The sequence below is a fragment of the Trematomus bernacchii genome, unplaced genomic scaffold (genome assembly GCF_902827165.1).
Source record: "Trematomus bernacchii unplaced genomic scaffold, fTreBer1.1, whole genome shotgun sequence".
Lineage (NCBI taxonomy): Eukaryota > Metazoa > Chordata > Actinopteri > Perciformes > Nototheniidae > Trematomus > Trematomus bernacchii.
Genome location: NW_022988050.1, coordinates 8,737,367 through 8,758,178, shown reverse-complemented (window position 1 = coordinate 8,758,178; position 20,812 = coordinate 8,737,367). Strand labels below are relative to the sequence as shown.

At 38.6% G+C, this 20,812-nt stretch overlaps 3 protein-coding genes across 5 annotated transcripts; 2 read left to right on the top strand and 1 right to left on the bottom strand.

Moving 5' to 3' along the window:
* Window positions 1-12,462: 12,462 nt before the first annotated feature.
* fbxl15 (F-box and leucine-rich repeat protein 15) lies at window positions 12,463-15,514 on the bottom strand. 3 transcript variants are annotated; one of them, XM_034118849.1, is made up of 5 exons: window positions 15,372-15,514; window positions 14,872-15,034; window positions 13,850-14,352; window positions 13,541-13,746; window positions 12,463-13,395 (listed from the first exon to the last, which is right to left on the bottom strand). In XM_034118849.1, the coding sequence occupies exons 1-4, from the start codon at window positions 15,395-15,397 to the stop codon at window positions 13,557-13,559; spliced, it is 882 nt and encodes a 293-aa protein (XP_033974740.1). In that variant the 5' UTR covers window positions 15,398-15,514; the 3' UTR covers window positions 12,463-13,395; window positions 13,541-13,556. The 3 variants fall into 3 exon arrangements, with proteins under 3 accessions (XP_033974740.1, XP_033974742.1, XP_033974739.1); XM_034118851.1 differs by having other exon boundaries at window positions 14,872-15,031; XM_034118848.1 differs by lacking the exon at window positions 15,372-15,514 and having other exon boundaries at window positions 14,872-15,081.
* Window positions 15,515-16,549: 1,035 nt separating this feature from the next.
* Window positions 16,550-17,738, top strand: gpx9 (glutathione peroxidase 9). Its single transcript, XM_034119887.1, has 5 exons — window positions 16,550-16,681; window positions 16,796-16,889; window positions 17,215-17,345; window positions 17,443-17,573; window positions 17,681-17,738. Exons 1-5 carry the CDS (start codon window positions 16,550-16,552, stop codon window positions 17,736-17,738), a joined length of 546 nt encoding a protein of 181 aa, XP_033975778.1.
* Window positions 17,739-18,132: 394 nt separating this feature from the next.
* On the top strand, window positions 18,133-20,709 carry ndufb8 (NADH:ubiquinone oxidoreductase subunit B8). Its single transcript, XM_034118857.1, has 5 exons — window positions 18,133-18,284; window positions 18,518-18,644; window positions 18,821-18,920; window positions 19,715-19,870; window positions 20,552-20,709. Exons 1-5 carry the CDS (start codon window positions 18,194-18,196, stop codon window positions 20,642-20,644), a joined length of 567 nt encoding a protein of 188 aa, XP_033974748.1. The 5' UTR covers window positions 18,133-18,193; the 3' UTR covers window positions 20,645-20,709.
* The last annotated feature ends 103 nt before the right edge of the window (window positions 20,710-20,812 follow it).

Below are 20,812 nucleotides of genomic sequence, written 5' to 3'. Positions count from 1 at the left end.
CTGAAGTCTGCTCTGAAGTGGTTGAACCAGATTGAATCAGACTTTGATTCTCAGTAAGGCGTGTGCTACATGAGCCTATAGGCTGCAAGGGAATATGTGAGGCAATACAATGCAGAAGATTGACTGATATATTACTTACAGAGCAACCTCATCAGTAGAAAAAACCCTTATCAGATGTTGACAATAATCTTACTAAACCCGCTACATTCCTCCCAGCTTTTCCCCCAGCTGGAAACACAAGTAAAACCTGGCTGTCATATTTCAGGAAGGGTCAGGTGAAATCTGGCCTCTCCCTGACCCCCATTACCTCTGACACTAACAAAGCAGGCTCTTAGGTAACCAGGCATGAAGAGCCTGGCAGAACTGAAGAGGCTGGAAGCGCTGGATTTCCTCAGCAGACGTCCCGCTCAGCCTTCAGCGTGATCATGTGCCAGATTATGACTCTGAATAAACTCCGCACTAAGCCTACAAATCATTTATCTCGCCGCAGGACAGTGGGCTGAAAGTGATGAATCTGGAGCTAATCTTTTTTACAGGAAATCAAACGATTCATAAACAGAAAACAGATCAAATCAAAATACTTACTCATGATGCATTATATAACCTTACAGAAAAAAGCTTCATGTCATGCAATGTAAATCACAAATAAAATCTATAATAAAAGAGAAAACTGTAAGGTGAAATTGAATAAGGTGATGCATAAAGGTGGGTTGAACATTGACAGTATAGCTGTGAGAGTCATTCTATATTTTCCACAGTACAGGCAGCCTCACTGTCAGCGACTGGCAGTGAATATCACTGCTCCCTCCTCTGGCCCCGGGGCCACTGCACAGGGAAACAAGCCAGCACAGCACCATTTGTAGAACAAACCCCTCCCTCAGTTTGCTTATAAGCCTATTCTTTTATAATAGTATATATAAATAAGTGAAACTGTGTAATGGATCGCATTAAACAGGCAGGCATATTGAGGCAGGATTTAATTTGCATGCCAGATTAGCTTGCTATTGGCTGGGGCAGTGCCGTAGGGCAGCCTATTCATTAATAGGATCTAGTCTCTTCAAATCCATTAAGTCAATTGAACCCATACATAATCTGATTTCAGAGACACCATGTCAATGTTGTACTGGTACGCCTGTTCTAGGACAGGCCTTTGCACTCCCTTAAGTGCAAGTGGGGTGATGGTATTTGTAGAAGTGAGGGACTGCCTGTAAGGAAATAAAAAGGCTAAATAAATAAATTGTAGACAATGCACACATAAAAATACATTAACACAAACTACAGTATGTTGTTCATTCATCACTTTATCTGAGGTTAGATTTAAAGAGACATTTCACTTTAAATGTAATGTAATGTTTGCCCAATTTAGATGTAATGTTAGGTAACTTTAAGCCAATATTATGAAACTGCTGCTGATATTTCCTTTTTTTCACGAAAACAAACACATCTGAGATAAGGCTCAAATCTCCAACATCTCACACCAAAACAGGAACAACATGCATTCTTGATTTTGAAGATAAATGTCCCTTTAAGCCTAACCCCCAAACAATTATTATTCTTCAAACACAACAACACAAAAAAAGAGTTGAACCCAATACATTGTCTGAGTTGCCTCTGCCAATAGCAGCACACAGTTACTGTTTTTATTCTGTTACCTGTCACTGAGGATGGAGGAAAGTTTCTGTGACTGCACTGCTAACAGCAACACAGCTGGATGAGGAACAGCATATAAAACATGTTGGCACAACAAAGAAATTACAGCATGCAGCTAGGATGTTGATACTGAATGGTTATGAAAAAAACAAGATTATGTTCGATGACAGTTATCCATGTATAGCTTTAGTGTTTACATCCTATGGCAACCTGGGGACAGTTCTGCACATGACAACTATAGTATGGTTAATGTCAAGTTTATATTTTAGTCATGGTTCAAGTAAGGTTACACAAATCATAAAACAAAAATACTTTAATTTTGTTAGGTTATTTTTTAAATACGTTTCGAATTTAGTCTTAACTAGTGTTTAGGCAACAGACAGCACAGTGGTACTATAACTTTTCAGGATTTTGAAGTGGGAATTTGGGATTAAAATAGGCTACGAATGTTGTTCCCGCTATCATTTTGGGGATTTAGAGTAGGAGAAAACTAGTTATTGACATAGATTTTGTGCAAAGAGTACTGGTAAACATCCTAAACTCCACGTCCACGGATCGTCAGAGGCAGTGACTCCCAGCTAAGGGTGATGCGGGGTGGGGGTAAAGATGACCCAAATCCTTGTTTGTGAGGCTGGCTGGTCGGGGCTGAGGAGGGGAACACTGCTGGAGGCACTCAGAAGACAAGGCCCGACACAGGCCAGGTCATGCCTGAGCGACCCGACGAGCCCCAGATTTACACACTGTACACACCCCAGCATCTGGGCCAACAGGGAGCCACACATGCATGCACACACACACACACACAACCAGCACACAGACACACACACGTGCACACACTGAAGATGTGAAGAGAGGACAGGGACTCACCATGGGGAAATCTATACAGTTTATAATTGGGGGAGGCTACAGAACAGAAGAAGAGAACCATAACAAATCTACACAAGGGTGCATGAGGCTAAATGGACCTGAATGTCTAAAAGCAGACTCAAAATGTGGGACAATTTCAGGATAGGTTGTACAATGGATAAATATAGTTTATCTTTGGTTGATTTTGGTAAATATTTCAATAAGAAAATAGTTTCTGCTTTCGGTTAAACATCCGAAATGTCTGTGTTTTGGCATGCATATAAAGACGTAATCTAGCAGTGCATGTATTTGGCTAGTTATAGGTAAATACATGAACATTTAAATAAAGGAGGCAGTTAAATGTATGTCACGTGAAGACTAACATACTTCATTTACAGTCCTGAAACTGTACTGCAGTGATTTCTATGTCAGAGGATTTGTCACCTCTGCTGTGAGGTCTTCCTGCTTTTCCAAACACACAATGGGGGGAAAATTAAATCCCTGGAGGAGGATTTAGGCACTTATATAACTCCCCAATTATAAAGTTTTTTTTTTTCTTCAAGAAGCCTCAGTGCACTCCCTTCTGTTTATATGACTCACAAATATCTAATACTGAACTGTGTATAATGCCAGTATGCCCACATGACTGCAGAAAAGGCTCTTTTGCTTTCTGCCCGACTGAGTCAGGCATAATGGGAGGCTTGAAAAGCTGCAAGCTTAAACCAGCGCAGTCTTGACAAAGCCTTGGTGGCTTTCTGGGAGACTGTGCATCCTAGGAAGTTGCCAAAAAACTAATTTTCAAGAGCACTCAGCATGGTCTTAAAGCTATCTAATGGAACCACACCCAGGCTGGACGTTAAATACCTCACTCCTGCATGGGCAATTTGCTGACAATGGCGGAAGAAATGACTATGTAGGCTACATTTTAGAGAAAAATACGAAATAATGCAAATAACTGTACATATTAATACAATTCTACATCCATTGCCATATTAACATGTCCTCTGTAAAGAAATAAAACAAGTTAATAATGAAAATGCACATACCTGTCATAAGTTAAATTGTCAAAGGATGCAGACACCTCAACATAACATCCATATATGATTGTTAAACATCTAATTCCCAAAATATAGCAATTATATGCCTCTATATAAGTCTCCATTCTTCATTTTTTCCCCAAGATTTTGTGAAACTGGTCATCACAGTGTGCAAAGACACGTTTTGGACTGCTATTCCACCAAATGTCCAACACCACCTAATATAGTTCATTTACTAGCTATTATTAAAATGGTTAGTATGTTCTTTTTTCACCAAGAAAAGGAAGAACAAAACATATTGTGACCCCTAAGATTTCCATGCTGCCTCAGTTTAAAAGTATTATAATGAGTCTGTCCACATACTTCTGCCCATATAATGTAAGCTACTATATCTCATATTCGTTTGAACCATGCCTGGACTGGATATTAAACTTTCTCTTATCTTCTTGGTTTTGAAAAAATCATTCAAATGACTGTTTAAGAACTCAAATGTATACTTACAAACCTGAACATTTAAATAACTTGATTGTTTGTTATGGTGTGATTCAAATAAATGAATACAATGAAAAAGAATACAACTATTTTGAAAAAGGTCCATGCCAAATAAACAAACATCCTATACATTTGTTCACAGTCGATAAATCAGAAATACACCTGATACAGGTAAGAGTAGCTTGTAAAAAGAATTTCTGGTATTTGCCTTTTTAGCCTTCTATACATAGACATATTTTATGATAAACTACGACGCCAAGTCATGGAGAGGTCCCCGTCCCCTCAGCCTCAGACCTCCCCTTCCCCCTCTTCTTGGATTTCACCCACCTTGATGTACCTGTTTACCTGACTGTGGGTGGTCCGGCTGGTACTAAAACAAACTCCCTTCCCCCCCACATGGACAGATCCAGGAATAGCGTACCTGTTCATGCGATTTGAGGAAACGGCTGAAGCTGCATGCTTGTTGTGCAGTTTACAGGCATGAAAAGGGTAGAAAATGATCGAGGGTGGGCACATGGAGAGGAGGGGATCTTTCTGTGAAAAAGTCCCCCAGCCAGGCCTCGGGACCACCTAACCTGTGGCTTCTATTCCTGACCCCATAATGTGTGTGTGGGAGGGGGGATATTACCTTTTCTCCGACAGTGCTTCCCCATATTCCCTGACCCCACAGAGACATTACAGTGGGCAAATATAAAGCAGGGCTTCATGAAGCCTGAGCTTATCTGGGCTCTGAAAGTATGTGAGACATGCCTGGGAACAAAAGGCCGTCTCTCAGCCTGGGAGCAGGCCAAGGGGATCTCTTTCAGCAGCCACAGATTGCCCTGTGTTTTCTTAATTGACAGACCCCGGCCACATTTGATAGAAATGACATGCAGCTGGCAGGCAGCCCCGGCCTTCCAGGTAGACCACCTTTCAGCAGGAAGATTGTCCTCAATCTAGTTCATAAAGAAAGTTCGATGGAGGTCTCTCAGTCTGCATCATGAGCATAATGTGCTGCGGTGGGCTCGCTGTGGTTTACACCTGCGTGGGAAAAGTTGGCTATTTAAGAGTGTGGGGTCAGCTTTCCAAAGCCCTCATCTACACCAAGGGAGGAGCTGGGTGGCAATTATTAAAAAATATCAAAAAACACCACCTATAAGTCTACAGAGCTAAATGTATTGTATAGTAATTCATATTATGTGTATGATACATTAACCATAGGTGCTTATCATTTTTCTATATTCTATACTCTGTATGCATCACTTGCTTGCTATTAATAATATAAAACGTACTAGTTATACTGCTTGCATGGTTGTTGTCCACAAATGTTGCATGACTGACACATTAGCGCTGCATTGATTCATATTGAAGTATATTGCCCTGCTTATTTAGTAGCATCACATCTCTATACCATTCTGCACATTTGTTTATATGCATATTAGCTACAGTTTGCACTATCTGGGTAGATGGTAAACTGCATTTTGCTGTACTTGTAATGACCATACATTAGAGTCTATTCTTGTGGTTGGAATACAGTTTGTAGGTGAGACGACCTACAACAAGCTATATGTTCCCATTCTGGGGAAAGCATGTCCTCAGCTGGCCACATACAGTATTGCACCCTTATTTCCTTTTTCCCCCTTAAATAGCCCTGTCAGTCAATCATGAAAGATAGAACCATACTTTGACTGTGTTTACACATTTTAGTGAAAAATGTGGTCTTCAATGAAATTCAAAGCCATTGAGTCATTGTTCATTTCTTTGATTTTTGACCACTATTGAATTGTTTTAAGGTGTGTGCTTTGTTTTATTCTTGTATATAAAAAAATCATATTTTTGTCTAATCTGATGTTTTGATTTATTTGTGTTATCTTTATAATGTTGTTTGTATGTAACTCACTGTTGTATCTGCCTTGACATCCTGCCACATGACTTAATATTGTTTAACTGTATTCATGATGTATTACACTCCAGGTGTGTGGTTTACATTGTAAATGTATTCTTTTGTTCTCAGATCTATCTTGAAAAACTAAGCTTAATCAGACCACTGGATTTAAAAAGAAGAATCACTGCATTGATAACACGTTTGCATCTATAAATACATAAACAATCAACTCTGCAGCTGAAAAATGCAAATGAATCTAAGTTATGTGCCAGTAACCACAAACAACAACACACACTGCCAAAATGCCTTTGTCACGGCACATATTTTCAAAATCTCTAGTGTACATTTAGATGTTGGGCATCCCAAAGGCCCAAACTCCACAGAGAATAAAAAAAAGAGGCCATATGGCATGTCTCCAGCCCCCTGTGATCCACCCAGGCTGATTTCCCATCCGGTGGAGGAAAAAGGATTTCAGGGTGCCAAACGGTGTTGGTCCCCTGTGGATATTAGCGGGCCATGGAAGATAAGAAACTAGCCATCCCAGACAGCCAGCTCCATCAGCAGATAAGAGCAGGAAGGCCCCTCAGCTACACCTGAAGCTCCACTGATCCACTTCAGGTCTGATGTGCTGCCACTATACAGCGTACGCTTACGTTTTTCATTTATTTTGGTTCATACATTAGTTTTTTGTTAACAAAATTCCAAGGGATTTGTTTACACCTTAATATATACATACATACATATGTAGGCTACATATAACAGCATAATTAAACACTATGTTGAAACGTCTCCTAGTATATTTTGAAACAGAGGAAAATCACCAAAGAAATATATATTCCTCTAAGGGTGTACATTTAAAAAATAACTTTAAATAAAAAAAGCTTTACATATTGTCTGTCTATGAGCCTCTGTTCCAACGCAGCTATTTCAAATGTTTTAACAGCACATTTCAGCAGTGAGCACATGAACATTGCAAAATGCTTTCGGCAGCAACACAGGCCTTAATTAATCTTCCATGATCTGAAACTCTATACTCCAAGGACTCGAAAATACTCTGAAAAGGGTAAAGATATGAAAACTTAAGGTCATCTGATAACTACTGAATGAGCCATGACACAATGGACTGCAAAGAGGAAATATCAGCATTGAGCTTATGCAACAAATCATCAGGTTGGGAAAACATTTTCTTTGGATTTAGCTCTCACATGTCGACCTGAGCTAAATGAAACTGTCTTGTAGCACATCGACATGCTACATATGATTCTATGATGGGGAAGAAACTCTTCTTGAGCACAACACTGCCTGGGGAAGCTCCTGTCCCATGCTGATCCTCTCCCAGATGCCTTTCTGCAAAGGGAACCTCTTTTTCAAAAAGGCCCAGTGAAGGCAGATGAAGATTTTTTTTTTTTAGGCAAAGGATGGGTCACAACTTCCCTCCCCTGCTCTACAGATGCTGGTCGGTTAATGAAGTAACAACAAATTGGGCCGCGGGCTAATTTGGAGTGGCGTTTCCTGGCCCCTCTTGGCCCATAGAGATGTGTTTCATTTTCTCTTATCAGTGATTCAGTCATGTGGATTTACGCATGGACGCCTCTGTCTTCCCCGATCGCTGTGCTAATGGAAACTTCGTTAATGTCATTAATCTACGGGCCGAGACATGTACTAAACACATATTTTGCTGTTTGTTCTCCGTTTGTCAAATAGGAGCTTCCTCGTGTTCTAGACAGTGAAGCAGCTGAGAAGAAATGAGACAAAGGAGGCAACTTTTGTTTAGATTTTTTCCATATTTAAGATGAAATGTATCTATGCATGGCTTCAAACTATATCCCAAAATAATCATATTCACACATTCCCTCTATATTCTATGATATAAAATGTGCCAGTAAGGAGCACAATGTCTCCAAGCACTGTGCAGTGGATTCAGAGTTCTCCCTCTTTGTCTGTAATCAGATTTGAATCTCCATACAAAGTAAATGAGACAGCCTCCAGCATCTCTCAGTGTCCACTAAGCATAACAAGATGTGATCTGTGATTACGGCAGAACGCTGAACTCTGATCTCTGCTGGCTGGAGGACACAAGTTCAACACAGTTACTCACAATTTAGCAGCCCAGATCAGTCAGAGGGCAAAATGCTCCTGCCAGGACGGATCCTCGTCACGCTTATTGTATACATATTTTCTATTGGGTAAATCAGTGTGTTTATATTGCAGGCAAATTGAGCATATAGATACAGAAACGTGGCCTCTAAGTGTTGAGGATTGGGCTGGACTCGAGCCTGGGTGTCAGAAGGCTTGAGGTCAGAGAGTGACACTGGCGGGAGGAAGGTCACATCCTCAAAAGCTGAAATGAATACTGAGGAAGTGGTGGAAAACGTTTAAAGTGGTAACGGATGAATTGTTAAAAGTTCGAAGTGTTATTATCTTTTTAGAATGTACATTATTTTACGGGATATCCCAAGATTTACCTCTAATACATCTGAATAAATTATACTATAATCACTTCACAGGCTTGATCTGTGATATTCCACAATATAATACTTTACTGTATTTAATAATGAGTCAATACAGGGGGGCTATTGCACAGGAAATACAAGTTTTAACTTTGCAATGTATTGTAAGATTACTGTAATCCCACAACAGCACACTGCTAAAGTTATCAATGTTCAATGCAGTCAATCTAAAGAAACTATATCACAGTGACTTGCTGTTATAAAAATGCAATTGTACAGTCAAAGTTCCCAGTGATGATCAATAGCATCCCACAGTGATTCTCAGACAGGGGGCATGCAGTTACCAGTAAACTAAACTCTTAGTTTTGTCCAATTGACAGTCCAAAACCAAAATATACTCACTGAAAAAAGTGAACCGTTGACTTTAATTAAATGTATGTACCGTAATAGGTTAGTTGAAAGCAATAATATTAAGTTCAAACAAATATTATTGCTTTTAACTAACCTAATACAGTTATGTGGAATCTGTTGACATAATACATTACATACATTTTTTTGTGTAGGATTAACAGTTACTCTTAACAAAAATAGCTGAAAATCCTCCCATCTTAAAAGCTGGACCATTGACATATTTGCTTGACAAATTAAATGATAATGAGGATTCCTTAATGTTCTCTTGACCAACTAAACAATTCATTAACGGCTTCTGCATGAGGGAGATTGCCAACTGACAAAACTGTTCCAAAAATAATTTGAGTAACTATTGTCAATCTCAAATTATGGAAAATATGTCAAATATCATGAGAACACAGAAATGTTTATTTTCCCAAATAACAACTGGGCCAACACATTCTTCACCAAAGCATTGAATAGTTGTGAGTCATTGGATTCTATTCATTCATAAACTATGTGAGTAACTAGCGGGGCCAGAGCTAGCTGACCGTGTGTTTCCTGTCCGGTGTGGGGCCAGTGGTAATTAGGAAGATGCTAATGGCTCTGACAGTTATGAGTCCTAGAAAAGCTTCAAATGTCGCTTCAATTAGACAGCACCCTGAAGACGTCTTGTGTGGCAATGTCATTCACTCAGAGAACACAACTGCTTCTGCCCTGAATCACCACGGTGTTTTTTTCATTAAAGCCTCACATCCATGACACACATATGAACCCTGAAGAGGTAGATTGTTCTTGTGTTAATCAACAACTTCAAAATCTTCCTAAATTGAGACCAGGTTCTACATGTTTATTCATGCTGATGTTAAAACCCAACATTATTTCTTGCTTGGTTGATCGACATTTTGATGGCCACGCTCACAAAGCCACTGTAATGTTGTCATTAGTTATGCTTCTCTGGTGGCCAAAGGACGGATCCCTAAGTCGCAGGATCCAATAAGGTTGTGTATGAATGGTTGGAGGAGATAAATTACATCAAATAAATGAAAGAAAGACTCATGCACTGATGGAAGACGGGAGGTGAAGTCTGTTAATTAAAAATATGAAAATGAACAGAATCTCTGACACAGTTTTGGGCCCATCTGAAGCTACGGTAATTCTCTCTCCACCTTATATGAACTCCTTTTAATTAAGGAAAGGTGGCCTAAACTGATTTCTGATTAGTTTCTTTAACAGGATCTGTTTTTACACATTCTGGAGCTAAATTAATATAGATAACATTAATATAGATAACTTAAAAGTGTTGGATAATTCTTTATTATTCAGTTGGCTAATGAAAACATGAAAATTGCTCCCAAAAATGCTTTAATTTCTTTGGTTTCCAACCTAAATTAGATTCTATTTACAGTTTGCCTGAGGTAAATTTGACATTGAAGTCTCTTATTTGACTGTGATGCTTTGTGACGGATGACAAATGGTAGTTGACCTGTACATATAAGGCCAATAGCTATTTTAAAGAAGGAAAACATGCTTTAGAAACACAATATTGCCATAATGCTGTTATAATATTAATAAAAGAGAGGCAACCATATTTATTTGGAAAGCAACTTCCCAAAAATGTAAAAGTTGTAATTGTTTACCGTTTTATTTGCTAGCACAAATTTGCTAGGTTCCACATAAAATATTAATAATGCAGGGCAGGGAATTACTTTTAAAAATGTAAATACAGAATCTAGCCCCTTTCCCACCAGAAAAACTTTCACACAGTCCTATCTAGGACGCTTAAAACAGCCGTTGCAGCTAATGTTATTGTACATTTCCCTACTGGTTGAAATCAAAATGTCTACCATGATAAATCTTTGTTTTTAAAAGGATTGCTATGTTTTTAATGTGAACCAGCCGCCACAACACACATGAGTGACTCTCACGATGCCTCTGCACTGCATCAGTAACTTATTCTGTCAGAGAGGACTTTAAAAGCAGCCAGAGATTAAACTCAGATTTATTCTTTGTTTTAATAAGTACAGTATATTACACGCTGCCGGGAGCTAAAACTGCATGCAGAATAAAAAAAAGGACCAACTTCATTGTTGTGCCTGGGTATAAAATGATCAGTTGCTATTGATCAATAATTTAGACAAGTGCCAGATTATTGACAGGAAGACAAAATATGTAAGGCGGGCTATGTTTGAGAAATCCCCCCATACACTCAATCACTGGAACAGAAATTGCTCCACGGTATATAATAACGCAGCTATGTTTCTTTCCCCCCTGCAGATCAATGCTAATTGAGGTCCTATATGATGAATGGAGTCTGAAACGTTTTTAACCCGCTGACTGCTGAGCAGCAACAGGGCCAGCCACTGCACACTGAAGATGTTATTTATTCTAATTAATAAAGATGAAAGCCGTTATTTGTCTATTTCAAAAAGCCTATCTTACAGTAAATTGAAATTCTCCATGCATTATGCTACAAGGATAATATCTATCTTGCATCCTTTATTATTTAAAAGAGGTCATGATGCTAACGACACTTAAGAATGAGAGGAAAAACTTGCTCATTTTGGTTTATATGAGTGTTTACTGCATGATATGCTTTAAGAATTGAGATTTCAAGATTTACTTTATAACTAATGACACTGTGATGTGTCCTCGGAGGCACAGCGGTACAATATGATGATGAGCACAGCTAACAGAAGGACGCTGGTCGATCCCTGAAGCCCTCCAAACACAACTCTCTGTTGGTGCAAAGGCAGCTTTGTGGACAGCACGCAGCAGATGGGGTAAACCATGCCATCAAGTGGAAAATAGACCTGTTGTGCTGTCGCAGAGGAGTTACAATATAGCCTGCCAATCGGACCACCAGAGGAAACTGTACCATGGATTTTTAACAAGGGGAAGCATTCATTCTTATTGTGCAATCACTGCATCAGGTGTTAAACGATCGTAAAGCTGTTTATATTCACAATCCACCAAACATTAGTTTTGAACACTTCTTCTTTAAATATTAGAAAAAGACATTCAAAGTATTTTTATACACACGTGATACTGTGCTTGGACCTATTTAACATTGTAAACTACTACTTTTCTTGGATGTAGTGTTGAAGTCATGCAACCTCTCAAACAGAATTAAAATAGACACATTTCCTGACTCATTGCTGCCACCTTGTGTCACAACACAGATAAAGAGCCATCTTTAGCTCCACCACTGCAATGTTTTGACAGTAACCTCTTACACTTGAAATTAAAAGGAATTACAGGAGAAAGTTAAAAGTTATGGGCCATTTATTTTTCATTTTCATCTATTAAGAAAGCTCAAATTTAAAAAAGTAGGACTCATTAGTCACTATTTTCTTGTTGAAAACACAAAATCATTGCTAAAAAAAAAAACTTTTTTGGTCTTTGAGAAACAACACTTACTTGGACAAATCCTAACAGGTGTTGAAAAGGGAGCCACAGTAACACCTCTCTTTATAAATGTGATTATATAATTCTATGTTTTATTTTATATGTTACATGAAATCAGTAGAGTTGGTAGTTTTAAGCAACACAAGGCTCTGCCCGCATGTTTCCTTCAAAAAAAGCTATTCTAAATTTGAAAACAAAAGAGAGCATTGGTTTTAGATTTGTTCTTTGAGGTGTTGGATTCGACATTATAGGAGAAACGGATGGATTGTGCATCCAGATGTTACACTGAAGAAGATTTATATAGTAGTAAAATTACAACAGTCCATTCTGATGATATTTTGGAATTTAATATTTCTTACATCCTCCATGTGCCTTGTTAGGCAACAGCAATTTAGGTACTTTTTACAAAATTAATTTCAAGTGTTTAACGGGAATGTTTCTTAATAAAAACCCATACTTAAAAAAATTAAAGAAATGGGTTGATTAACGGTATGGTTTTAAGGGGTACTTCACCCGCATCACCACATTTTGAAAACATTTCTCTCAAATCTCTGCATTTAGCCATGCAGATAGTTTTGGTGTTACTGAGAGCAACACAGTTTGCATTAGGAAACAGTTCAAAAGGGTTCACAGAGAAGTCTGTGGATCATTTTTTTTCTGGAAGACACTAGACAGCACCACTAACATTGCATTTATCTTCACTGTATTGTGGTAAAAGCAGAAGACTCAGTGGTGCAGATAATAAAAACCTGGACACATAACAACACATAACAACAAGTGAGAAAATGTTTTCTGCGTGATTTGGGTGAATTTATCCTTTAAACCGTCATAAACATGCAAAATGAAATGTTTAATTAAACTCAAACATTTGTAATGCTCCTAAATGAAACATAAAATAATTGTTTCTTACAATGTCATATGGTCAAAGTAAACTTTGGTTAAAAAACAACAAAACAATTCACTTTACTATGGCTATATCTGCTTCTCTATAAAGCCACATTACTAAAACACTAAATGAAAGTGCAGTGACATCTTTTGGACGCGAGACATCAATTCTTAAAAGTACATGGCTTTCTTCAGTCTTTTCAATGGTAGACTTATTTTTAGCTTCATCCTCAATATGCATCTTTGATCACATTCCACTGAGATTCTTTATCCACATTATTTTTAAACTTGAGTGTAAAACATCTTGACGTTTCTTAGAACAACTCACGTGCACATGTGATGCAGCTGAGAGCGGCTGCTTTGATGAAGACACCTGAAACAAGAAGGCAAATGCAATCACCACCAGTATCTGCTACAAATAGACTCGTTATAAATACATTGTGGGAGAGTTCTAACTCAGTCTTGGATATGAACATGTCACAAACTCATACAGTAGATATACTGCTCATATTTCCTACCTGTGTTGCCCTTTGCCTATATCTGGAGATTGATAAAGGGAGCAAACCCCAGCACATCCTGAAGAAGCACCAGAGCCCTCTGTAGGGGCGGCTCAACATCTATCACTACATTGCGCTTCCGTAGAGGGTCCAGGCTGGACTCTGTCACATTGTGACAGTGATTCACCTTCAGGGACTGCAGCTTCGGGCAGTACTCGGCAAGAGTCCTGTGAGCACAGCATGCAGAGGATCAAGAGAGGTGGTGCATGTAACAGTGTGGGCAGGGATGGCACAAATCTGGATTACACTTGAAAATAAGAGATGATATACCTGATGGACTGGTTCCTGACCCGCAGGCAGCCTGTCAGGTCCAGCTGCTCCAGGCCCCTGCAGTTTTTGGCCACCTCCTCCACCGACTCGTCAGTGACATTGGCGTTGACTGCCAGGGATAAAGACCTCAACTTCAAGCACTTCTTGGCCATGTAGCAGATGGCGTCGTCCTTGAGCTGGCGGCAGGCGGTGATGTTGATCGACTGCAGCCCCCCGCAGTGGTCCGCCAGGCTGCGCAGCGACAGGCTGTCCACCCACTCGCAGTGCGCCAGGCCGAGGTGCTGGAGGTGCATGCAGCTCAAGGACACAGCCACCAGGGAGTGACGGGTGAGACCAACACAGCTGCTCATGTCCACTCTCTGCAGGTGCTGGTTCTGGCCGATAACTGGCAGCAGCTCCTTGTCTGTCACCCATTCAGAACAACTGGAAAGACACAGGCTGTGGAGGACGTTGTTGTCCTTTAACATGGAGCAAAACGCTTCCTTGGGAACTGATGGTCCAATCTGAAAACATCACAACAGAGCATTGGTGGAAGAAGTATTCACATATTTTACTTATAATATACAATAGCATAACTGCTAATACCACAGTGTAGAAATACTCTGAAGTAAAAGCCCTGCTTTCAAAACTCTTAGTTAAGTAGAAGTACAAAAGCATCGGCAACAACATATACTTAAAAGTACCAAAAGTACTGACCACGCAGAACTGCAGAATAACTTTATACATTATATTTCCAGAATATACTTATTTATTATTATATATTATTTTGTTCATCCAGTTTTAAAGTTTGAGAGTTTACTTGATATACTGCCCGGTAGCTTAACATGTAATAATATATCATAATACATTAGTGGATTTTTTTTGTGTATTAATATTTTTCATATGTAAAAGAAAAAGTAAACAATAAGTCAAGTTGTAAACAAAACTTAAGTAAAATTTACAATTTCTGCCATTATGTATAGAATTAGACTTCCACAACATGCTCCTCAATGTATTTTTACTGTAAAAGTCTCAGGACTTACCGAGGACAGATCAAAAGTCCTGCAGTTGGCCAGATACACCTGGATGAGGCTGTGGAACTGCCTGCTCACCCTCTGCAGGCTCACAAGGTGTTGCAGTGGCAGAAAGCATAAAATATGTGGAACAAGAACATCCTCCCAGGGCAAGTCCAAAAGATGGCATCTGCTGAAGAAATGCAAACCTTGCTTTACAGCTGAACTTTGACACTGCATGCAACGCTCACAACACTCATATTAACCACACACACATGTTAATAAACGTGTACTAAATTAAGAATAATTACGATAAAAATAATATCGCAATAAGTAATGTTAAATCATCCTTGTCACGGTTATTTATAATTAAAGCATGCTGCCAAAAATAGGTAAATGAGAGCAACAGCCAGCTATGGTACATCCCTGTGGTTGTTGTCGCTATCACTGTTAGCTGAGAGGCTAGCTTGCCGGGGCTACCAATCCAGCTGCTTTTTAAACACAAAACTCTCTTTTTAAAAGGCACTTACGTTTGCATCTGAGCTTCTTCACCCATTCTGAGTCAACAGTGCTATACAGAGTTTTTGATCAGTTGTTGTTCTTCACATAGATGCCAAAATAACGTATTTTCATTTAGCATCTTGAAAGCGTTTGAGGTGTAGCCCAAACCCAATGCTGCATTCAGGGGCTGTCGGAATACTTTACATTAGGATAGTAATGGCCCAAGATCTTTCCAAAAACCTTGTTGATACTAACAAAGGAAGTATTAAAGGAAGATGAAAGCCAGGATTTGATATTAAAGAATGATACAACCACACATATATGTTGTTATCGCTCCATTATAAATGTTTCATTGTGATTCCAAGTAATGCAAAGTAGTCACATTTTACGCCACCACACTTGTTAACTAAAACACCAACTACCACCATAATTTTAAAGAGTACATGTTTGGTAGTTTACAAACACAAGTATTTTTATTAAATGTCAGAGAAGTCGTATTTAGATTACTTAGATCCAATATAGTCATGGATTTAAGCGTTTACGACAAACATAAACGCAGCAGTTGCTTTAATTTCCGGGTTTACGTCAATAGTCATGTTAAAGTAATTAACATATTTGCCACGGCTCTGATATTTGCTATTGATACAAATATTTCTACAACATGTTTCATGGATACCTCCTAGAATCATAAATGTTTGGTCAAGTTGATTTTAAGGAACTCCTTTATTTACGAAACAACATAAGCAGCTTATTATTCTAAATAACTACTTACAAATCTTAGGAAGAATTAAACATACATATAAATACACTGCAGTTTTCTCTTTGCAGTAACTTTAGTTATAAAGCTTTTGTCACCAGCACAACAAATGAAAATATGAATGTACGAACAGCCCAATCATAGTCTTAATGTTGAACTTTTTTTTCCTGTAAGTGTCATTTCTAAAGAGAAAAGGATGCTGCCAAAATCATATATTTTTAATTTTGAACTTCCCAAGGCCAATTAGCTGTCACCACATTATCAGCCTCTTTTCCTGGGACACGTATGCTGAACAGCTCACCTCTGCCCAGGAGAACAATGAAGTCAGTCATGCTGAACAATTGCTGACCCATGAGTTATGTTTCAGTGAATGAGATGAGCCAACAGGACAGCCGGGTGAATACTCACTCTTGACTGACTACAATCCCATATACAAGCTAAAGTACAAGCATGGAGAATAAATCAATCTATGATTTCTCTGTGGAGACCCTGGATGGACAGCAGGTTCCGCTCAGTAACTACAGGGGTAAAGTGCTTCTCGTCATCAATGTTGCTACCTTCTGAGGGTCAACAATAGAGGAGGTAATATTCTTCAAGAGCTCTGATTGATTACACGCAGATCGCAAAATCTCATAACACATAACCTGTGCAGTCATTTTTATCAATGGCCTCTGATTTTGTGTCCTTTTCCCTTAGTACCACCGACTGAATGCACTGATGGAAATGTATGGCGACCTTAACTTTACTGTACTGGCATTCCCCAGCAACCAGTTCGGCCTTCAGTCACCTGGTGAGTACACTGAAGCTTTTGAAAAGAGTCAGAAATAACAGATTTTTTAACTGGTATATTATACTGTATCAACAGGAATGAGGTACTCTTTTTTAACTTTGTACATTTACCCAACTGCCATAGTTTTAACAAAAATGTAGTCACGCATATAATACTTAAAGATGTCCATTTCATGTTACTAAATACTACTCACTCACTTTTATTTTAACAGTATGTTTACCTTGATTAATTTCATTTATACACGTTATACAAGTTCTTTGACACAAAGTTGTGAATAAACACTTGGTTTTCATTTGTAATAACTTGTTGTACTTTGGTTTTTCAGAGGTCAATCATGAAACCCTCAACGTTCTTAAGTACGTGAGACCTGGTGGGGGGTTTGTGCCAAGGTTCCCTGTCTTTGGAAAGGTTGAGGTGAATGGGATAAATGAAGAGCCTCTTTTCACCTATCTAAAGGTAGGCTATGTGTTTTACAAAGATTCTGAATATGATTAGCTGATGACACTTAAGTTAAACAGTATATATTTACATACACTGTTCCTTTTCTTAACAGGAATCTTTGCCATATGTAAACCCTGTTATTGGAGATTTTAAGAAATTCTACTGGTCCCCAATAAAAGTCAATGACATACGGTGGAATTTTGAAAAATTCCTAATTACCGCAGATGGATTGCCCTTCAAAAGGTAAAGCTATAGGTCATAGACAGTGAGTAAGAAACCCAATCAGCCCTTCATTAGGCTAGACGATAGATAACTATAATAATGTCACTAATGTTTTCCCTTTACTGCAGGTATGAACTTCATTGCCCCATTGAGAATGTGGAGAAGGACATAGCAGAACTTCTCTGATTGATTTTCTTCAATTTGTCACTGGCGGCAGAGTGACGATCCCCCAGTAAATGCATTCTTGCACCTGAGCTGGATCTGATGGGAAGAGGAACGAGGGATCAGGGCTTCAGTGCATTCACTCTGAGAACAAGTTCCCTTCAGCCGCTGGAGGAGTTATCATGTCACTGTCACACTTTGCTCTGATATGATGGTGCCTGCCACTCACAAATAAATAAGATGAATAAAACGCTATCAAATACATGTTCTAGTAGTTCCTTAAGTTGTCACTTGTGATATTAATATATTGTTGCCAGGTTAAATGGCTCACGCAGAAGTTCAATGTGTTAGAATGACACTTAAATAGATGAATGAATAGCTGTTTAGTAGTATGTATTGAAATTGTTCCTTGTGCCGATCCGTACTTCAATCTAGCGCATGCGTACTTCTGTCTGTCAGACAGACAGCAGTCCGTAAACATGGCTGGTGTTGGTTTCCGACGCTGGGCCCAGGCTCTCTCCAGGGGGAAAGGTTCTGGCCTTTCAGCCCTTTTGCCGGGATGTAGAGCAGGTCAGTAGTGTCACGGTCGAACGGTTTGATAAATGTAACTGTAAACAGGAGTCAGAGTCTAAAGTATAAAGCCTCGAATCAACGTAACCTTGACATGCTAACGTTAGCCTAGGCTAGCTGAGCGGCTACCGATATTCTCAGCACAATGATTGTTGTTTCTTGATTCTTATTAGCTTGCAAACTCCTTTTACTTCGACTTGGTTTATTCACATATATAATCGTCTGTGTTTTAGCCTCTGGTGGTTCAAAGGCTGATCTACCTAGTTCCTACCCGTTGACCCCCGAAGCGAAGGCTGCTGCTGCAAAGAAGTACAATATGAGGGTGGATGACTATAAACCATATCCCGACCAAGGCGAGGGGTAAGCTTTATTTTAAGAGCCATGCATGGAAGTTCAAAAGTGTTGTCTTTCTGCGGTATTGAAAAGTATTGTTCAGCTCATCCATTGTTCTGTGTACCAAACATTCCCAATGCCTAATTCGCCAGCAACAAAGCAACAGTGTGTGGGTTGACTAACTGCCATCTTTGCTTTTGTAGCTATGGTGATTATCCAAAGCTACCAGATACATCTCAGCAGGAGAGGGACCCCTGGTACCAGTGGGACCACCCTGACCTGAGGAGGAACTGGGGAGAGCCGGTAAGAGACTGATGACATTATTGCCTTCAGATACGACATAAAACAACTTGTATAACAGACTACAAGTTATTAGAAATTGCCAAACCTGATGTGCAACATATGTTGTTTATATGTAATAATTAACATGTTTCTCTTATCAAAACAAACATCACAATTGTGAACCTTTGCTTGAGTAATTAACTCAATCAGTAGTTTCTGAGTGACAGTCATAAGTAAAGTGTGATGCTGCCACTGTTTGTAATCTCATGTTGCTTCTGTAAATGTGCCCCAGAAATGCAAAATATATGTTAGCTGTTACTTTGAAATCTTTTTCCAAAGTATATATTGTGGTGACCTGCAGGAGTAACACACTCAAATTAAATAATAAATAATATACACCACACAATCTCATGCTATCAATGTACTCTAAAATGATAACATTTTATAAACCAAGGAAATGGCTCCTACACTAATTGTTTACAAACTAAATATTCCTATTAATAATGTATAATTGTATGTATTGTGCATTGCTGCTGCCCTTAAGAGAATAAATACCTGCATAATATTGTATAATTTCTGAAGAAGGTACATGCATATTTGGTCTTTACTCTGTGAAAACACTATTGTAACTTTATATTTTGACAGTTCTAGAAATAATCAAATAAAAACATGTTTCCATGCAGTTTATCATTCATCTGTTTAGACACAATTACTTTTGGTTGTTGTCAGATCAGCTTGATTGTACAGAGGCACTGCACCCTTTTACAGTTTGAGATTGCTCTTTTGATAACTGATTGTTCTCTGTCTATTTTTAGATGCATTGGAATTTCGACATATTCACCAGGAGCCGTGTGGATACGTCTCCCACAGTTGTGTCCTGGTCCACCATGTGCAAACAGCTGTTTGGTTTCATTGGGTTCATGCTGTTCATGTTCTACCTTGGGGAGAAATATCCAGCTTACCAGCCTGTTGTAAGTAAAGTCTGTTGCTGTGATTTGTTTTTGTACTAGATACTGTGAATTGTCTATTAATCAATACTTTAAAAGTAATAATAATAATACATTTTAATTATCAAGCGCTATATCAGGTGCTCAAAGACGCTTTACGGAGGAAAAAATTAGATAAAAAGTCTAATTTAAAATCGAGCAGTAAAACAACATTTTAAAAGTGAGAAGATTCCTGGCTTTAGCTCACCACTCGCTCTTATTTAATAATTTTTCTTTCACTTTGTTACGTAACCACCTGATGTTTTACGCTTCCCAATCCAAAGTTTCAATTAACAGATGCAGTCTAAACATTTTTCAGTTCAAAGAAACACTCGAGTAGAATTAATGAACAGTATGATTGTTTGAAACTAATAAACTAACTTGTGGATATTCATTAAAATAAAGGACCCTGTTTACTGTATATACTCTTTCCTGGCTACTTCCATTCTCTGTTTTGCTGTTACTCCATTTCACGCACAATAATACTTTTAATCAATGTGAACTAAACTGTTTAACTGTTTGAGGATAATGAAAAATGTAATAGTAATTGTGTAGCAGTGTTAATGTGTAAATGTATCTTCTTCTCAGTGCTGTGTCACCTGTAGATGAGTGTTCCTTATGTAAAAACATACACAACATGTACTAAAGCATTTGTCTCTCTTCCAGGCACCAAAACAGTATCCCTATAACAACCTGTACTTGGAGAAAGGAGGAGATCCAGAAAAACAACCAGAGGAAGTCGTAAATTATAAAATCTAATGACTGGATGAGTCTAACTGTGTATATATATTTCTGTCAAGAATAAAAACTCCTATGAAGTTACATTCCTCTTTGTGTTGTTTTTTTGTGTATAGATTAGATTAGATTACTTTATTGTCATTAAAAAATGCAAGCACAGTGTAATGAAATAGATGGCAAATAGTTCAA